Genomic DNA, 18445 nt, shown 5'->3' on the forward strand with positions numbered 1-18445 from the left:
AACGTGTTTGCCACTCAACGCAAAAGTTAGGCCTCGTTTGAGATAAGCTGTCACTGTATGGCCTGTGCGCGCTTTTTCTCTTGATTATATTTATATATCCAAATTTAAGTTTTTAATTTTAATTTTAAAGTTGATTTTTGTGTTTTTCCATTGTAATTTATTTTTTAGCTTTTTTTAAGATAGATATTAATATGTATATAAAATTTTCATTTGTAAATATATCATTTGATTTTGTTCCAATGACCCCCTGATTTTTGCCAATCTATTTAAGGTATAAACGAACGTTTTAGTTTCTTACAAAATTTAAAAAGTATCTTAGGAATTAATCTTAGAAAGATCATATAAGAAACCTTTATATAATATTTTTACCAAACACATAATTTAGAGTCTTGGAGAGAGCGTCGATGAAAATAAAAAAATCGTCATAGAAAACGAACGGGACTTTAATTCCCTTAACATAAGGGAGCTGATGCACCAGAGTACGTACTTAGGATGTGACGACTCTCGATTATTGGAAGTTTCCTCCTGGCTGGAGAGATCAAAATAAAATTGATCACAGAAGGAAAGTATGGTAGTCCACTGGGAAGTATGGTCCATCACTATAATACTACTTCCTCCGTTTCCTTTTCCTGATATAAGATATTTGATTTTTTTTACAATATTTGATCATTCATGTTATTAGAAAAATATGAAAATATCATTTATTTTTCTTGTGACTTACTTTATTATCAAAAAGAACTTTAAACACAGCTTAATTATTTTTTATATTTGTACTAAAATTTTGAATAAGACGAATGGTCAAACGTTGCAACTAAAACAGTCAAACATCTTACATTAGGAGTAGCATATTATATTCGCCGACCAGAACTATCCTATTTATTTGTTAAATGTGTTTACATGTTTTTAACAGTAATTAGCCCAAATCTAAAATAAAATTAACCGTCTAAATGAAGAATTGCAATTAAGAGCATCCTCATCTTTTTCTTTTTTTAAGAATAAGTAAAACAGTTTATTACGATTTATAAATAATTTAAATATAAAAAAATTATAAACACGTCCTTAGTAATTTATAAGCAAATGCTTAAAAAATAAACTACCATAAAACCGCAATATCAATTCTAAATTTAAGTTTTAAATTTTAATTTTAGCTTATAAGAATAAGCATAAGAAAATGATGGGAGGCGATAAGTCAAAAAGTTTAAAATTAGTAAATCAAAAAGTCAATGGTACATGTTAAAATTAGTAAAATGTTTAACTAGATTACAAACTGATATATTCCCTTTTACGATTAAATGGAAGATGTACGCCCTCCCACATCAATCATGCACACTGTACTCTCAAACTTTATGAAATGATTTCCAAGTGAAGGTCTACTCGTATATATGTTACATTGTATGGCACCAGGATTTAAATCTTGATGAGTGAAATGTGCCCAATTTTCACACCATATAAAAGTATATTTTATTTTAAGATGTAACAAACATTATTGTTATGATAACCTACCATTTACCGTGTGCCATAGTGCTATATATCTTATAATATTTGTTGTGTCATTTTGCAATTTAGCATTAATGTAGTTTTTTTTTTTTTTTTTTTTTTTTTTGCAAAACGATGCAAGTTCAGCGGTACATTGTTCTCGTCGCTATGAAGATGTGTGGAGTTTTTCCACTTACATCTCATTACTTAGCTCTAGTACATAGGGGGATTCCAAATATTAATAGGTGCATTTGAAAGTTAAAAGTTCCTCTAAAGGTCACGATATTCATGTGGTATCTTTGATGGGGTAGTTGTTACCAAGGATAACTTGGTTAAGAGAAAAAGAAATTGTAGTAAGACTTGTTTTTGTCAAAAAAAAAGGGGAATAATTCAACATTTGTTTTTTGAATGTCGATTAGCTTGTCTGGTGTGGTACATGACTCATATAGTTTCTAATATAAAGCCTCCATGAGGTGTTTCTCACATGTTTAAGAGTTGGCTTTGATGTGTTCCTAATACCTTGTGAAATCTATTGTTGGTAGGTGCAACTTCACTATGTTGGTCTCTATGGTTGTGTATAGTTGTGCAGGAATGGTATTATTTTTGACAACAAGAAAATATCGTCTCCTTTGCAGGTTTGCTCCTCACTAATCCAATTGCTTCAAATTTGGGCTATCCTTCATCGCTTTGGACTGCGCCGTTCCATTGTTGTGTCATCTCAAAGATTGGACTAGGTGACAAAGGAATGTTTTATCCAACAACATATGTGGCGTTTTAGTCCACGGATTGATAGTCATTGATTTCTTTTGCTCTTGTATTTTTAGTTACCTTTTGTGTGCGCATCATTGATATACAGAGGCCTAGGGTGCACTCAATTTATAATTAGTTGAGTTCAATAAAGCTTCAGTTATCTTTAAAAATGAAAATGAAGACGAGTGGAAGAATCCTGAAAAATCTTAACCCTTGATAAGTCATTTTACTGGAAATCCTGTATGATCCAATGGCAGATGTTGTATGCTCTGTTGCATCTGATGGCCTATACATTTTTTATGACATGGCTCAACCATATTATATTTTTTGCTTCACTTTTCACCCATAAGGATTCCATGAAAATACATTGCAGCATATTTCGCCGTTCTCAGATCACCCAGACCAAGTAGTAGATTACATGGATAGCAATCATGCATGATAGTATGTAGGACTGCTGGCGGGTCCACGTGTCAGCGACAAATACTACGTCATCACCACCATTAACATGAAGGATCTACGCCTGGTCTATACCCTCAGTTGGAAAAAAGAATCAACTTTTCGCTAAAAAACAAGTCTAGATTCATCAATTAAAGCTGATTTTTTAATCGGATACTACTGGATTAACCCCGTAGTTTAGATTTTATAAATAAGACTAACACATTTTATATACAAGAAAAGTGAAAGAGGAGAGAAACAAAAACCTATAAATTAAGCCTGTAACCAATCTGAGACTAAAGATTTTAGTACATCGTTCATGCATCCTGCAAATATGCAAGTCTGCTCACACAGTTGCAAATGTTGAAAAAAGACAGCATTACGCTGCTTCCAAATAAGCCAGCAGCAAGCGATCAGTGTTATCTCCAGAAAACGCTTCATCCTAAACCTTAATCTTGCAGGTATTATCATTTGATAGAATTCCAGGGAAGTGTTCCAAGATATAAGCATTTTCTTTCGTTTGGTGGGTGCATTACAGCAAAAAATAAAGTTTATATAATCCTTGGGAAGAATATGTCTGCATGTTTTATATATAAGACCATTTGTCATACTCTGAACTTAATTGCAGGTTCTGCATTTCAGCTGAAAGCAGATATTCATGATATGCCTGCCGCCTGCGGACAAAGCGGTAAATGGAATCATTTTTAAACTTGCAAAAGGATCGGAGCACAATCCTGTGCATTCATTCATTTTAACTGTGCCCTTCCATAAATCCTCCTAAAAAAAGCAGAGATTCACTGTTACCTATAGCACAAGCTGAAATTTCCCTGTATAAATCAGATAATTAAATAATTTCTCTCCACCAGAAAGACCATTTATTATCACTTACAACTTCTTCCACATCCATAGCATCCTCTTACATAAGACATCATCTATATGGTCTAGCTCAGAAGAATTCTCTACACTTTCTGTTGCTAATGTCTCCATAACAATATCAGAACCCATAGTGTCAACCTTTGTTAAGCCATCATTTGGAAGAATGCCATGGAAGACAGAAAATTTGTTCAGGTGGCAGCATGGTTAAAGGCTCCTGTGCTAACACCACAGCATTGTCTGGAGTAATCTCCTGTGCCAGAAACTGTGCAGTGGCATCAATTTCTCTACATTCTGAATGTTGCAAAGCTTTGGAATACTGCCTGCAAGAAGGGGGTACAGCCTTCTTTTCAACAACTTGATAAGAGGAAAACACAGTGGCCGGTTTTAAAGCTGCAGGCATGGCAAGTTCAGCAGCTCCAGTTGCCAATTTACTAAGAAGATGGGACCTCAAGAATTATGTTCTCTGATTATGCCAATAGTTTTCTTCTGAAACTCTGAAAGTTGGTGGATCAAAAGTAGGCTGAAAAACCACCATCTGCTGACCGTGATCCTGATGATTAGAATTAAGTTGCTCATCCTGACTTGCTCTGTTGCTAGTGCTGATTGTGCTGTTCCAACTAAGAGCAAGTATAATAGCAGACTATAAACTAGCTAAATTTTTATGTGGAGGAGAGAGAAGATGAGAAAGTGTGTAAGCGCTGTAAGCTTATAGCCAGCTCGAGTAGAAGAACCAAAACTATGTATGAGTGGCGTGTGGGTCTTGTATTAACGATGAATAGCTAATTATTATATGGATAAACTAAAAAAAGACTATAAAAAATCTTATAACTATATTATTTTACTCAGGTGGCGCAGGAATATGGATTAAACCAACAGGAGGCAGACCTCATCTGGTGCTCAACTGCTCAAGTCAGCAAACAAAAACCGAGACAGTCAGGAAAGAAGAATCTTTTCTGGAATCTGAGAGGGTAGAGTTTAGGGGTAGAATGGTCTTTGCGCGGGATCGAGCTGGATTGGGACTCTTGTGGGGCAGTTGGCCGCTCTACTTGGTTCTCTCTGCTCGGAGCAACGACGCCTCAGACGACCCACCGGAGCCTCCGCCGACCCGCCCGGCATGGCCATGCAGCCGCTGCTCAAGGTCTACGGCGACCGCCGGTCGCAGCCCACCCGCGCCATAATCATCTTCTGCAGGCACGCAGCCAACCCTCTCCTCTCTGCCTCTCTCGCTCTCTTTTCCCTGAATCTTTCCTGATGTTCTTGGACGGACGCTGTGTTGCAGGGTAAACCGGATCGATTTCGAGGAGGTCAAGGTGGATCTGTTCAAGCGCGAGCACCTGTCGCCTGAGTTCAAGAGTGCTCACACGATCTTTCTTCGTCTTCTTGTTTTTTATTTTTTTAATTTCCTGGCAAGAAAGCTGCAATCTTTCCCCCTGCTTTAGTTCTTTATTATTGTTTCTTTCCTCTTCAGAGATAAACCCAATGGGACAAGTGCCAGCAATCGTTGACGGACGATTCAGATTGTTTGAAAGGTATGTTTATATGTGTGCCCTCTTGAAACTCCTCCATCATAATAAGTCAAGCGCATGATTCAGTAATTTGTCCTGTCATGTCACCGGGCCTTGTAAATTTTGTTCAGGACCAAATTTTGTCTCCAATTCAGTTTTCAGCGGTGTATACCATTTACATGGGGTCATGGGCTACTCTATTGTGTTGTGTGTACACTAGTTTAGTAGCAACGACAGAGCTAGCAGCTGCCAGCTGGGCATGGAATTTGCAATTCATTACTCTCCATTATTCTATTTTCTGTTGTATGAAAGCTATACATTATAGCCTCATACTGTGACTCATACATTTGGTACTTGTCAAACTTGATACCCACCAATTCAATTCTTGTTGAAGACACCTTAGCTTCTTGTCCTTTGAATTCTTTGTTACTTCTTAGTTATTCCTGTTCTGACACTACCATAATGGAGGTATTTTATGTCAAGGAAAACAAAATGCTTATGTTCTAGACTTCCAATAAAACCATGTATGGTATTTTATCACATTTATGTATAATATAGTAATCTTGTTTACATTTTTAATCTGTTACATTTCATGGCTGTGAACTTTGTCGGCTATTGTATTTTGTAGTAGTACAAACTTTTTTGAAGCCCTGATGAAACTTGCTCCTTTTGTGACAGTCATGCCATTCTGAGGTATCTTGCAACAGTGTTCCCTGGAGTTGCAGATCACTGGTGCGTAATGCCACTCCATTCAGGATGCCTGTATTTTGTGTTGCAAGAATTTACATTTTAGTTGTGCTTTTCTGGCAACTTATTCTCTCATCTGCTAACGGGTTCCCTTGAACTATGTAGTAGTACCCATGGGCCAATTACACCACTTAGTTTGTCTCATAGTTGCATTTTGTCCACATATTTTCGTAAAGTAGTGGTCAAAATGAGTAATATCTTTACTCTAAACTAAGGATGCAGTTGGTGTTCTATCACTTCAGGGAATCTTATGTTGCTGAATGCATGTAATTGGTTGATCTTACATAGTCAATCATGCATACTACTTTAGATTTGAGGGTAATTATTTTTATATTTTTAACTTTAAATCTTATAGAATGTTTACTTGAAATTGTTGCAATGCACAGGAACTATGCTAGTTAACATAAATAGCCTTGGTATTGGAACCTTCACTCGCTGTATTTTTAGGCTAGACCTAGAAACTTGGATTGCAATTACTCTATCCCTTCTTTTTACTAGTAGGTGCCCGTGCTTTGCAATGGGATATTGGGTTATAATATTCTATTGATTTATGGACCCATGAGCTGGCATTGTGATCTTGATTAGAAAGTAGCATTTGTTTTTTTTTTCTGGTTTTCTCGGGGAGGGGGCACGGTGCTTGCGAGGGAGGACAGACGGCAGTGCTTTTAAGTAGTGATATATATAGAATATATTGCATTATGTTCAGTCAAGCCTTTTTAGTTCAAAATGGTGATGTCCCACCGCTGTATAGCCCAAGATTTGATTTGCTTCAACTGGCTTCGAGCTAATGGGTATCCAAAGATTTTGCTTGCTTCTGTTACTTACAGGTTTTCCTATCGATTGTCGATGACAGCTCATGGAATCTAATTTGTTTCAGTTATTTCTGATATGCTGGGTTCTGAAATTGTTTTTCCCAGCCATAGCCCTCAAGCTAGGATTCTTCTTGAGTTACTCCCTTTGTTCATCTTTATAATGCTGCGAGAGTTAAGTTTACTTATATTGGTGTCAAATAAAAATGACTGGAGGGAGTATTTCTGAGTTAATACATTGCAGTGTAGATTTACCATTTAGTCCAAAAAATTCAGCTTGTTTCAACCAGTTTTCAGATGACAAATTGTCAAGCAGGTTTTCTTTATTATAACGCATGAACATGCTACTGAGTATTAGCACGATGATTCTTGCACCGGGTATAGCACATTATAGCCACGAGTCTGCCATAGGACTGGAGTTTATCAGCTGTTTGTTTGATGATGGGTTACTTTGTTCAAAGTTTAAGTCACTGTTTTATTTTATCTTGACTCGTATAGGTATCCTGCAGACCTGTTTACCAGAGCCAAAATTGAGGCCGTTTTGGATTGGCATCACACAAATTTGCGTCGTGGTGCAGGTGAGAAGTGAAACTAGTATAATGTAAAAAGCATAGGTAGTGTTAGCCTTTTTTGTTCATCATGTGGAATTACATTACCCAAAATTCCATGTTTCTTTTGTAGCTTCGCACTCACATTTAAAATGACCTATCCTTCCATTAATGCATTTAAAGCATACCTTACACATAGGAAGCATTTGCAGTTTCTGGCAACCTAAATAACTAATTAGGTAAAATTATTTTTCAATACCAAAGCCTTTTTACATCCTTTAATTCGTTTTATGCAGCAACATACGTACTGAACACTGTGTTGGCTCCTTCTCTTGGACTTCCGTCAAGCCCTGAGGCTGCAAAAGAAGCAGAGAAATTATTGTTCCGGTCCCTGAGATTGATTGAATCTATGTGGCTCAAAGGTGATGCGAAGTTCTTAATGGGAAACCCTCAGCTATCAATTGCAGATCTTAGCCTTGTTTGTGAGATAATGCAATTGGAGGTATGTGTATATTGCCATGTCAATCTATACACACTATTTCAATTTTATTGCCCATGAGTGTCACCTCTAACAATGTGCCTCTAAAGCATGCAAGCAAGCTACAATCACATCATTTTTGACATGAGGAACATAAAAACGGTACATTATGATTAGTTTCTCAAAAACGAAAAATGATTCTGAAACTAATATGCAGGTGCTCGGTGATACTGAACGCGACAGAATTCTTGGACCTCATGAGAAAATCCGCAGTTGGATTCAGAATGTAAAGAAAGCCACAAGCCCTCACTTTGAGGAAGTCCATGAGCTAATTTTGAAGGCGAAGGAACATACGGCTGCAAAGCTGAGATCTGGGCCAAGCATTGATTTGAAGGCAGCATCAAAACTCTGAGGCTACTATCATATATAGCAGCAGTGCCCACGCTGAACAGCAGGAAAGTAATTATGCAAGGAAAAATGGTATACTGTTTTTGATAAAGGAAGCTTTGTTGATTTTAAAAAATTACATCAAAGATGATGCAATTACTCTAAGACCACTCCCACCCTCTGCAGGGAACGAAGAAACTGTTTTGATCTATTTCCACATTTCTGTTAAGATAAACAGTTCCATGTATAAACTATTATATATCTGTTGTAAATTTTGGGCAATGCACCTGACTGTTCCAACATGTAACGTTACATATTTTTTTTTAGATTAAAAAAACAGTGGCGTTTGAAGATTTTACTCAAGAAGAGGGATTGCATATACGTTTTCTGATTTTCGAGCAGATTCAGTGTGTGTCTTCTTTTTTGTGCCATGAGACACAGGACATATATCAAAACCCGCTTTGCTCGACTCTGCTCTTCTTTTTTGTCGTAGCCAAAATCGATTCCAAATTTAAGTTTCAAAATCCAAAATTTGACTTAAAAGCATAAATATAAATATAGCATAAAAGATGAGGGCCTAATACCCTTCGAGCTTATGGTCAAGTAAAAGTACCATTCTCTGATTTCCTTTTGAACGAATATCATGAGCATATGGTCAAGCCAAAGAAGAAAGTGTTTTTTGAATTTGCCACTTGTTTTTTTTATATATTGCAGGGATGCCAGTTCTGGTGATAATTTTGTATTGTCAATAACAATTCAAACTGATAGCAAAATTGTAACTGCTCCAAGAAGAAAACACCGAGACCCACTACTTGAGATTTTGAAAATGAAAAGAAAAATAAAAGAAAAGAAAAGAAAAGGAAATGGAGCTGATGGATAGGTACAACGTCATGGTCATGCTGACTGTTGGTAAACACGCAACACATCCCTGCAGCCTCTTTGGAAGAGAGGCTTTGCAATTGCATCTCCTTCACGTCTCTCACTGCAAAGCCCAATCCTTTCCTTCCACACCTAAGCAGCAAGCTCTCGCCGCCATGGAGTCGCTTCCATCCCCCTCTAGCTTGCGCCACGCTACCTATTCAAGGTAAAGGTTGGATCTCTCTTTGCAAGGAAAGGTTTTTGCTTAATTCAGTTCATGGAGACCACTCCAACCAGTCTGTCAGAATATATCTCTAATATATCTCGTGTATCTCGTGTCTGATTGTAATTAATTTCCTTATGCCGATCCTATCCGTATCTCGTATCTCTGTATCTCACTCGGATAGGACTTGTGCCTATATGTACTCCGCACCAATATCAATCTAGTCATTGCGTTGAGTCTGTTCCGCTATCACAGTCTACAGAACTTATTTGTAGGTGAACATTTTTTTTCCTGTTCTGTGGTGTTAGGCACCGGCAAAAACATTTGAAACAGATCTGTAGCAAAAAGGCATAAATCTGGGCTTTCTTGGGTGAAACTTGTAAAGTATTAGATCAGATGTGCCCGAAGCGGTCACCTTCCTCCAGTGTCGCACATGTATTTATATGGGTATCAATAGCCGATACCATGGCGTCTACAACGTATAGAGTCCGGCCTGTATATCTTCATCTATCTAGATCACAATCATAATTAGCGTAGAAATTATCCAGCCGATCTCTACAGAAGATTGTTACAAAATCCAATGCTTGCAGAATGCACATAGTTCAGTTTCTTGTGCTTCTTGCTTGGGCTACAAACTATAATTCGATTTGAGCAAGGTGACGATGTAGAGAAGGCAATTTTCTTAGTTCACAAGATGGCACAACTATGCATACATCTTATTTTTCGTGTCTGTTGCATAGACTTTTTTTTGGAAGGAAATATGCAGCATATACTTTATTGTGATCATGAGAGCTTGCTGCATTTCATTTGATGCCTAAAGCATTATTGTTATTTGCAGATATTGATTCAGTTTTAGCTAGTGTGTATACCTGATTTAGTGCGCTAGCTAGCTGACATATTTTCATTTTTTCAATTCTTTTCATGTTACCAGAATTTGAAGTGAAGCTATAATGAAGAGGTGATCACAGCAAATTGAGATTTCCAAACTACTTGGCTGGTTGTAACCTGATGCCTCATCATCATCAGAAGCATATATAGAGGGAGAGAGTGAATAATCTAAAATGGAGTTCGCCACAGGGGCGATCAGAACAGTGCTCCCCAAGCTGGGTGAGCTGCTCAAGGAGGAGTATGAACTGCAGAAGAGCGTTAAGGAGGGCATCAGGTTTCTCAAGGCCGAACTCGAGAGTATGCAACCTGCCCTTAAGAAGGTATCTGACATTCCATTATACCAACTTGACGAGCAAGTATGGATCTGGGCTAGGGATGTTAGGGAGCTATCCTACAGCATCGAGGATATTATTGACAATTTCATGCTGCAAGCTGATGCAGTTGAGCCAACCAAGAAATACAACTTGACATGGTTAATCAACAAGTGCCACAAGTTGTCTCAGGTAATGACCCACCGTAAAATCGGCAATGACATCAAATATGTTAAGAGCAAAGTCAATGAGGTGATGGAACGACACGATAGGTATATGATTGATGTTATTGCCGCTAAGCCTCCAATGGCTGTCGACCCTCGCATATTGGGACTGTATGAAAGGGTCACCAATCTTGTTGGCATTGACAAGCCACGCGATGATCTAATCAATAGATTGTCCACGGGAGATGAGGCATCCAATAAGCTCAAGATGATATCTGTTGTTGGATTTGGAGGATTGGGCAAGACAACTCTTGCCAAAGCGGTGTTTGATGTGCTTAAAGTGCAATTTGATTATGCCGGTTTTGTTCCAGTGGGCCAAAAACCTAGCATCAGGAAAGTTCTGAAGGACATCCTGATTGAATTTAATAAGCACAAGTACATGTCATTTGATGTAGCAGCACTAAGTGAAAGAGATCTGATTAATGAGCTCCGAGAATGTCTTGACAACAAGAGGTATGTATGCAACACCGACCAAATTCATTGTTGCATCTTATATGTGTATAGTGATAGAGTGTTTTATTTGTACAATACAACAATTACTTTATGTTGTTTGCTGCTGGTTGCTATATATTGTTATAAGTAATCTATATATGTAATGGTGGTATGTACGTCTCTCCACTCACCAGGGTTCAATCACAATTTGATTTGACATGTCTGTATGCATAAATTATGAATCCAAAGCTAAGTCAAATGTTCCATAGAGAAAAGGTAAATCAAATTCCATAAGAATATAGTTAAAATATGGGCATGCACCAGTACACTACACATTTTTTTATAAGCGTACGACTAAAAAACAATGACATAATAAACATTTGTTTCTAATCCACGCTATAGATTGTTTTTACAAATATATTCTAGATTGTTTTACTAATCCTACTAATTCTATTCTAATGTGGATAGGTATTTGATTGTTATTGATGATATATGGGAGACATCAACATGGAAAATGATCAATTGTGCTTTGGTGGATAGTGATTGTGGAAGTAAAGTAATTACAACAACTCGTATTTCTCAAGTTGCTAAAGAAGTTGGTGATGTTTACGACATGGAGCCACTTTCATACGATAACTCCAAAAGGTTATTCTATAAGAGAATACTTGGTGTTGACTTTGAAGGTCCAACTTACAATCAGTCGGCTATTGAGGCAACCAAGAAGATCTTGAAGAAATGTGGTGGTGTACCATTGTCAATAATTACAATAGCTAGTTTGTTGGTTGATAGACCACCTGAGGACTGGTATGTAGTTTACAACTCTATTGGCTTTGGGCCTACAAATGACTTTGTTGGTTTTGGGCCTGAAGATCAAAATGAATTAGTTCGTAACACAAGGAAGATATTATCTTTTAGTTACTATGATCTTCCTTCATACCTCAAGACTTGTATGCTGCACCTAAGCATATATCCAGAAGATTATTGGATTGAGAAAGATAGTGTGATATGGAAGTGGATAGCTGAAGGCTTTGTCCATGAGGAAGAAGGGAAGGGGTTATTCGAGGTTGGGGAGAGGTACTTCATTGAGCTTGCTAATAAAAACATGATCCAACCAACAGAACAGAAATATGCTGGTAGCAAAGTGAATGGATGTCATATCCATGACATGGTGCTAGACCTCATCCGCATCTTGGCAAAACAAGAAAACTTTGTCGAAGTATTCGATAGAATGCATGAGAGGCACAAATCTTATTTGCTGAGCAAAACAATCCGCAGGTTAGCATTGCATAAGAGTTGGAACCAATATAATAACTTCGGCATAGGCATGGAGCAACTAAGATCATTCAATGCCATCGAGTGCCCTACTAGCATGATTCCCCCGCTTGTGAGCTTCCAAGTCCTACGTGTGCTTGCATTGGAAAATTATGTTGCCAATGGAGCCTACCAACTCAAGCATCTTGGGAAGCTGCTTCAATTGAGGTACCTAGGGCTAAGAAAGATGCGTGTTTCTGAGCTCCCAAGTGAATTAGGAGATCTCCTGCACCTACAAACATTGGATGTAATGGACACCGGCTTGGAGGCATTGCCCCTGACCTTGAGCAAGCTTAGAAAGCTGATGTGCCTACGTGTAGATGAGGATACCAAAGTTCTTTCTGGGGTTGGGAGCCTGACATCTCTCCAAGAGCTGTTCCTAAGAGAATTATCTAAAGACACCTGCCCAAACTATTGTGTGGATCTGTGCAGACTGACGAACCTGAGGACGCTCAATGTTTCATTCAAGACAGAACAGGAGAGCTCACTAATAAATGCACTAGTGGAGTCTCTGCACAGCCTACGCAAAATCCAGAACCTATATATTCGTCTAAACATAGATAGCCAAGAGGCAAAACCTGTGATGAGCATCTGGGAGCGCTGGGAGGCCCCGCGACAGCTCCATGCTTTCCATCTGAGTGGTGTGCGTCTTCCTCGACTCCCGGCATGGGTGAACTCCACACACATCCCTCGCCTTACCGATCTTTTCCTTGAGGTTGTGGCCGTGGAGCCTCGGGACCTGGACGTCCTAGGGAGGATGCCGATGCTGCGTTTCCTCTTCATGGATGTCGGGACAAGATTTTTGTGGACAGTCCCTGCAGGTGGCGGACTATTTCCGAACCTGAGATGCTGCTCCGTGAACATGGAGCTTATCTTTTCGCAGGGAGCAATGCCAGTGCTCAAATTGCTTCATTTTTATGTGGGCGTGCTCGACGAAGCTGCTGCAACTGCAAATGATGTTGGCTTGGGGAGCCTCCCTCTGCTTGACACTGTTGATATTTGGGTCATGTGCAAGGGTGCCACGGCTAGGCAAGTTGAGGAAGCAGAAGTTGCATTGAGGCAAGCAGTCGATGCCCACCCGAACCGTCCTACCCTTCGTATGCGCCGATTTCAGGAGGCACGATCGGTTAACTTTCCTTAATGAGGATTAATTGGTTGATTAGTTATTACTTCAATGCCTATATATGTGTTCTGATTCATCTTTGATGCATGCCTTTTTTTCTCTTATTCATATCCGCCTTTCAATATCAATTTCAGTGGTTGATGAAGAAAGGCAATGATGATGTTGATGATGGGGAGATTTCAGCTATAGATGAAGTTGACACAAACAATGTACGGTGATGATGAGAAGAAGTCAGATGCTAGTCAATATGCGAAGCACTTGCCTAGGATTCTATGCAAACATCATGGGGGTGTAGTGCACCAATCTTAAACCTACTTCAATACCTATTTGTTTTTTGTTCTTTTTTTGTTTGCATCAAATCAAATATATAGTACTATCTCTATCTCACGTATACTTTATCCTTGACCATGGACATGGAATGAGGTAGTCCCATTTTTTCTAGAGCAGTATATTGTACCATAAAGTTCTCTTTTTCTAGGCTCCACTAGGTCCAACAATTGAACCATAAAGCTAGACAGATTAGGGGCTCTAACAAAAAAAAGGATTAGGTGCGACATCGCTATGGTGTCATGCTGACTGGTTCTTTTCCACAACTTTTCCATTTACTTTTGCGTGTACTTTTCTAGAACTACTAATTGGTGCGTGTTTTGCAAAAAGCTTTTATATAAAAGTTCATCATCTCGTATTTCTAAACTAGACTTTAACTTTTTAGTAGTTAATCCCAATGTAGAATCAGATAATCTTTCATCTCATCCATCAAAAAACACAACCCTCAATAGATTTTTATTATTCATTATTTTACTTTCTACATTTAAGTGGAAAATATTGTTTCTCTCATGACTAGAATGCAATAAATGATTTTATAGATTTTTATATGTTAACGAAGTAGAACAAGTTTCATAATAGAGGTGTATGTCACATCTAATTTTGTCCATCCCCAACAGCTCATCTAAATTTGGTCATCTATATCTTCATTTGGATGATCATCTAAAACACTTTTATCCTTCATATCCCTTTGTACTCCAGCAGATTATCTATATATGACATCCTCTATATCTATTTGGAGGATTGGAGAGAGAACATCTAAATACAGAGGTTCTCTCTCCTAATATGGATGACATCCAAAAATAGATGATGAGATAGATGTTCTGCTAGAACTTAACTTTTACTCTTTATCCTCTATTTCTAGGATGAAGGATGGAATGGATGAGCTGTTGGGGATGCTCTAAGCAACTCATTAATTTAGAGATTACATATAAAATACATCGCCTATATACTACCTCTAGTACACTTCGACCATTAGCCAATGTACTCTCTCTTTCTGTCTCTTTCTCATAAAAATTCCATTGTTAAAAATACGAATCAATTTGGTTTACCTTATAATATGGAACGAAGAGAATAGTACACAAGATGGCACAATTATGCATACATTTTACTTTTCGTGTCTGTTGCATAGACTTTTCTTTTGAAGGAAATATGCAGCATATAATTTATTGTGATTATGAGAGCTTGCTGCATTTCATTTGATACCTGAAGCATTATTGTTATCTGCAGATATTGACTTAGTTTTAGCTAGTGCTATACCTGATTTGGTGTGCTAGCTAGCTGACATATTTTCATTTTTTTTCAATTCTTTTCATCTTACCAGAACTTGAAGTGAAGCTAAAATGAAGAGGTGATTACTGCAAAGTGAGATTTCCAAACTACTTGGCTGGTAGTAGGCTGATGCCTCATCACCATCAAAAGCATATATAGACAGAGAGAGTGAACCATCTGAAATGGAGTTTGCCATAGAGGCGATCGGCACGGTCCTCCCCAAGCTGGGTGAGCTGCTCAAGGAGTATGAACTGCAGAAGAGTGTGAAGGAGGGCAAAAGGTTTCTCAAGGTCGAACTCGAGAGTATGCAACCTGCCTTTAAGAAGGTATCTGACATTTCGTTAGACCAGCTTGACGAGCAAGTATGGATCTGGGCTAGGGATGTTAGGGAGCTGTCCTATAGCATCGAGGATATCATTGACAACTTCATGCTGCAAGCCGATGCAGTTGAGCCAATCAAGAAATACAACTTGACAAGGTTAATCAACAAGTACCACAAGTTGTCTCAGGTAATGACCCACCGTAAAATCGGCAATGACATCAAATACGTCAAGGAGGTGATGGAACAACACGATAGGTATATGACTGATGTTGCTGCTGCTAAGCCTCCAATGGCTATCGACCCTCACATATTGGAACTGTATGAAAGGGTCACCAATCTTGTTGGCATCGACAAGCCACACAATGATCTAATCAATAGATTGTCCATGGGAGATGAGGCATCTAAGTAGCTCAAGATGATATCTGTTGTTCGATTTGGAGGATTGGGCAAGACAACTCTTGCCAAAGCGGTGTTTGATGTGCTTAAAGTGCAATTTGATTACGCTGGTTTTGTTCTGGTGGGCCAAAAACCTAGCATCACGAAAATTTTGAAGGACATCTTGATTGAATTTAATAAGCATAAGTACATGTCATTTGATGCACCAGCACTAAGTGAAAGACATCTTATTAATGAGCTTCGAGAATGTCTTGACAAGAAGAGGTATGTATGCAGCACCCACCGAATCCATTGTTGTATATTATATGTGTATAATGATGAGTGTTTTGTTTGCACCAAAGACACAATTACTTTATTTTGTTTGCTGCTGGTTGCTATATTGCTGTACATTGTTATAAGTTATCTAGATATGTATTGGTGGGATGTACTTCTCTCCACTCACCAGGTTTCAATCAATATTTGATTTGACATGTCTTTATCCATAAATTATGAATCCCAAGCGAAGTCAAATGTTCCATAGAAAAAAGGTAAGTCAAATTCCACAATAATATAGTTGAAATATAGATATGCACACACGTACACTACACAATATATTTTATAAACATATGATAAAAAAAGCAATGATATATTAAATATTTGTTTCTAATCCGTGCTCTAGATTATTTTACTGATCCTACTCCTATTCTCATGTTGATAGGTATTTGATTGTTATCGATGATGTATGGGAGACATCAACATGGAAAATGATCAAATGTGCTTTGGTAGATAGTAATTTGGAAGTAAAGTAATTACAACAACTCGTATTTCTCAAGTTGCCAAAGAAGTTGGTGATGTTTACAACATGGAGCCACTTTCTAATGATAACTCCAAAAGGCTATTCTACAAGAGAATATTTGGTGTTGACTCCGAAGGTCCAACTTATAATCCATCGGCTGTTGAGGCAACCAAGAACGTCTTAAAGAAATGTGGTGGTGTACCATTTTCTATAATTACAATAACTAGTTTGTTTGTTGATAAACCACTTGAGGACTGGTCTATAGTTTATAACTCTATTGGCTTTCGGCCTACGGATGACTCTATTTGTTTTGGGCCCATTGATCAAAATGAAGTAGTTCGTAACACTAGGAAAATATTATCTTTTAGTTACTAAGATCTGCCTTCGTACCTGAGGACTTGCATGCTGTACCTAAGCATATATCGAGAAGATCATTGGATTGAGAAATGTAGTTTGATATGGAAGTGGATAGCTGAAGGCTTTTTCCATGTGGAAGAAGGGAAGGGGCTATTTGAGGTTGGAGAGAGGTACTCCATTGAGCTTATCAATAAAAGCATGATCGAACAAACAGTAGAGAAATATTTTGGCAGCAAAGTGAATGGATGTCATATCCATGACATGGTCCTAGATCTCATCCGCATCTTGGCAAAACAAGAAAACTTTGTTGAAATATTTGACAGAACACATGATGACTCTTATTTGCGGAGCGAAACAGTCCACAGGCTAGCATTGCATAAGAGTTGGAACCAATATAATAACTTGGGCATAGGCATGGAGCAGCTGAGATCATTCAATGCCATTGGGTGCCCTAATAGAATGATTCCCCCACTTGTGAGCTTCCAGGTCCTGCGTGTGCTAGCATTGGAAAAGTGCGTTGTCAATGGAATCTGCCAACTCAAGCATCTTGGGAAGCTACTACAACTAAGGTACCTACGACTGAGATAGACGCGTGTTGCTGAGCTCCCAAGTGAAATAGGAGATCTCATACACCTGCAAACATTGGACGTAACGGTCACTGGCTTGGAGGCATTGCCTATGACCCTGGGCAAGCTTAGCAAGCTGATGCGCCTATGTGTAGATGCAGACATGAGAGTTCTTTCCGGAGTTGGGAACCTGACATCTCTCCAAGAGTTGGCCTTAGGAATATCATCTGAACACAATTGCCCAAACTTCGTTGTTGATCTGTGTAGACTAAAGAAACTGACAATGCTCGACATTCATTTCAACATAGAATCTGAGGGCTCGATGAATGCGCTGGTGGAGTCCTTGCACAGCCTATGCAAAATCTATAACATTTACATTCATTTCAACGTGAAGGGCAATAGCTTGGAGGCACAAACCGTGATGAGCATCTGTGGGAAGGCTGGGAGCCCCCGCGACAGCTTCATGATTTTCGGCAGAATGGCGTGCGTCTGCCTTGACTGCCAGCATGGGTGAACTCCACGCAAGTCCCGTACCTTACCGAGCTAGGCCTTTGAGTTGTGGCTGTGGAACCTCAGGATTTGCACATCCTGGGGAGGATGCCAATGCTGCGCTTCCTTGGCATGTATGTCGAAAGGAGATTTTCGTGGATAGTCCCTGCAAGCGGTGGGCTGTTTCGAAGCCTCGGATGCTTCTACACCAACATGGAGCTTACGTTTTTGCATGGAGCAATGCCAGTGCTCGCGTGGCTCTATTTTCAGGTGGGCGTGCTCGGTGAAGGCGCTGCAACTATAAATGATGTTGGCTTGGGGAACCTTCCTCTGCTTGATATCGTCGATATTTAGGTCATGTGGGAGGGTGCCACGGTTAGGCGTGTCAAGGGAGTGGAGGTTGTGTTGACGCGAGGAGTTGATGCCCACCCCAACCGTCCCATCATTCATATGTATCGATTACAGGAGGTACAATCGGTTACCTTTTGGTAACCATGATTAATTGATTGATTAGTGTTGACACTGAAAATAACAATCAACGGTCACACACGTAGGCCTGAGAA

At 38.8% G+C, this 18445-nt stretch overlaps 2 protein-coding genes and 1 pseudogene across 3 annotated transcripts; all 3 read left to right on the forward strand.

Moving 5' to 3' along the window:
* The first annotated feature begins 4553 nt into the window (after positions 1–4553).
* On the forward strand, positions 4554–8397 carry LOC102713680 (glutathione S-transferase T1). Its single transcript, XM_006662947.3, has 7 exons — positions 4554–4728; positions 4817–4890; positions 5006–5066; positions 5721–5774; positions 7097–7176; positions 7443–7648; positions 7842–8397. Exons 1-7 carry the CDS (start codon positions 4652–4654, stop codon positions 8034–8036), a joined length of 747 nt encoding a protein of 248 aa, XP_006663010.2. The 5' UTR covers positions 4554–4651; the 3' UTR covers positions 8037–8397.
* A 394-nt stretch (positions 8398–8791) lies between these two features.
* On the forward strand, positions 8792–15156 carry LOC102713952 (disease resistance protein RGA5-like). Of its 2 annotated transcripts, none has more exons than XR_001551443.2 (5): positions 8792–9095; positions 10024–10968; positions 11416–13375; positions 13516–13672; positions 15030–15156. XR_001551443.2 is itself a non-coding variant. In XM_006662948.3 (5 exons), exons 2-5 carry the CDS (start codon positions 10154–10156, stop codon positions 15039–15041), a joined length of 2862 nt encoding a protein of 953 aa, XP_006663011.1. In that variant the 5' UTR covers positions 8792–9095; positions 10024–10153; the 3' UTR covers positions 15042–15156. The 2 variants fall into 2 exon arrangements, 1 of the variants encoding a protein (XP_006663011.1); XM_006662948.3 differs by having other exon boundaries at positions 13516–13590.
* A 555-nt stretch (positions 15157–15711) lies between these two features.
* LOC102706427 lies at positions 15712–18397 on the forward strand (annotated as a pseudogene).
* Positions 18398–18445: the final 48 nt, after the last annotated feature.

This window comes from Oryza brachyantha, chromosome 11 (genome assembly GCF_000231095.2).
Source record: "Oryza brachyantha chromosome 11, ObraRS2, whole genome shotgun sequence".
NCBI classification, from domain to species: domain Eukaryota; kingdom Viridiplantae; phylum Streptophyta; class Magnoliopsida; order Poales; family Poaceae; genus Oryza; species Oryza brachyantha.

Coding starts and splice junctions, on each gene's coding strand:
- LOC102713680 (XM_006662947.3), top strand. CDS start 4,652: ATGGCCATGCAGCCGCTGCTCAAGGTCTACGGCGACCGCCGGTCGCAG. Junction 4,729..4,816: donor GCCATAATCATCTTCTGCAG/GCACGCAGCCAA, acceptor GCTGTGTTGCAG/GGTAAACCGGATCGATTTCG. Junction 4,891..5,005: donor CCTGTCGCCTGAGTTCAAGA/GTGCTCACACGA, acceptor TTTCCTCTTCAG/AGATAAACCCAATGGGACAA.
- LOC102713952 (XM_006662948.3), top strand. CDS start 10,154: ATGGAGTTCGCCACAGGGGCGATCAGAACAGTGCTCCCCAAGCTGGGT. Junction 10,969..11,415: donor GAATGTCTTGACAACAAGAG/GTATGTATGCAA, acceptor TAATGTGGATAG/GTATTTGATTGTTATTGATG. Junction 13,376..13,515: donor GTATGCGCCGATTTCAGGAG/GCACGATCGGTT, acceptor TATCAATTTCAG/TGGTTGATGAAGAAAGGCAA.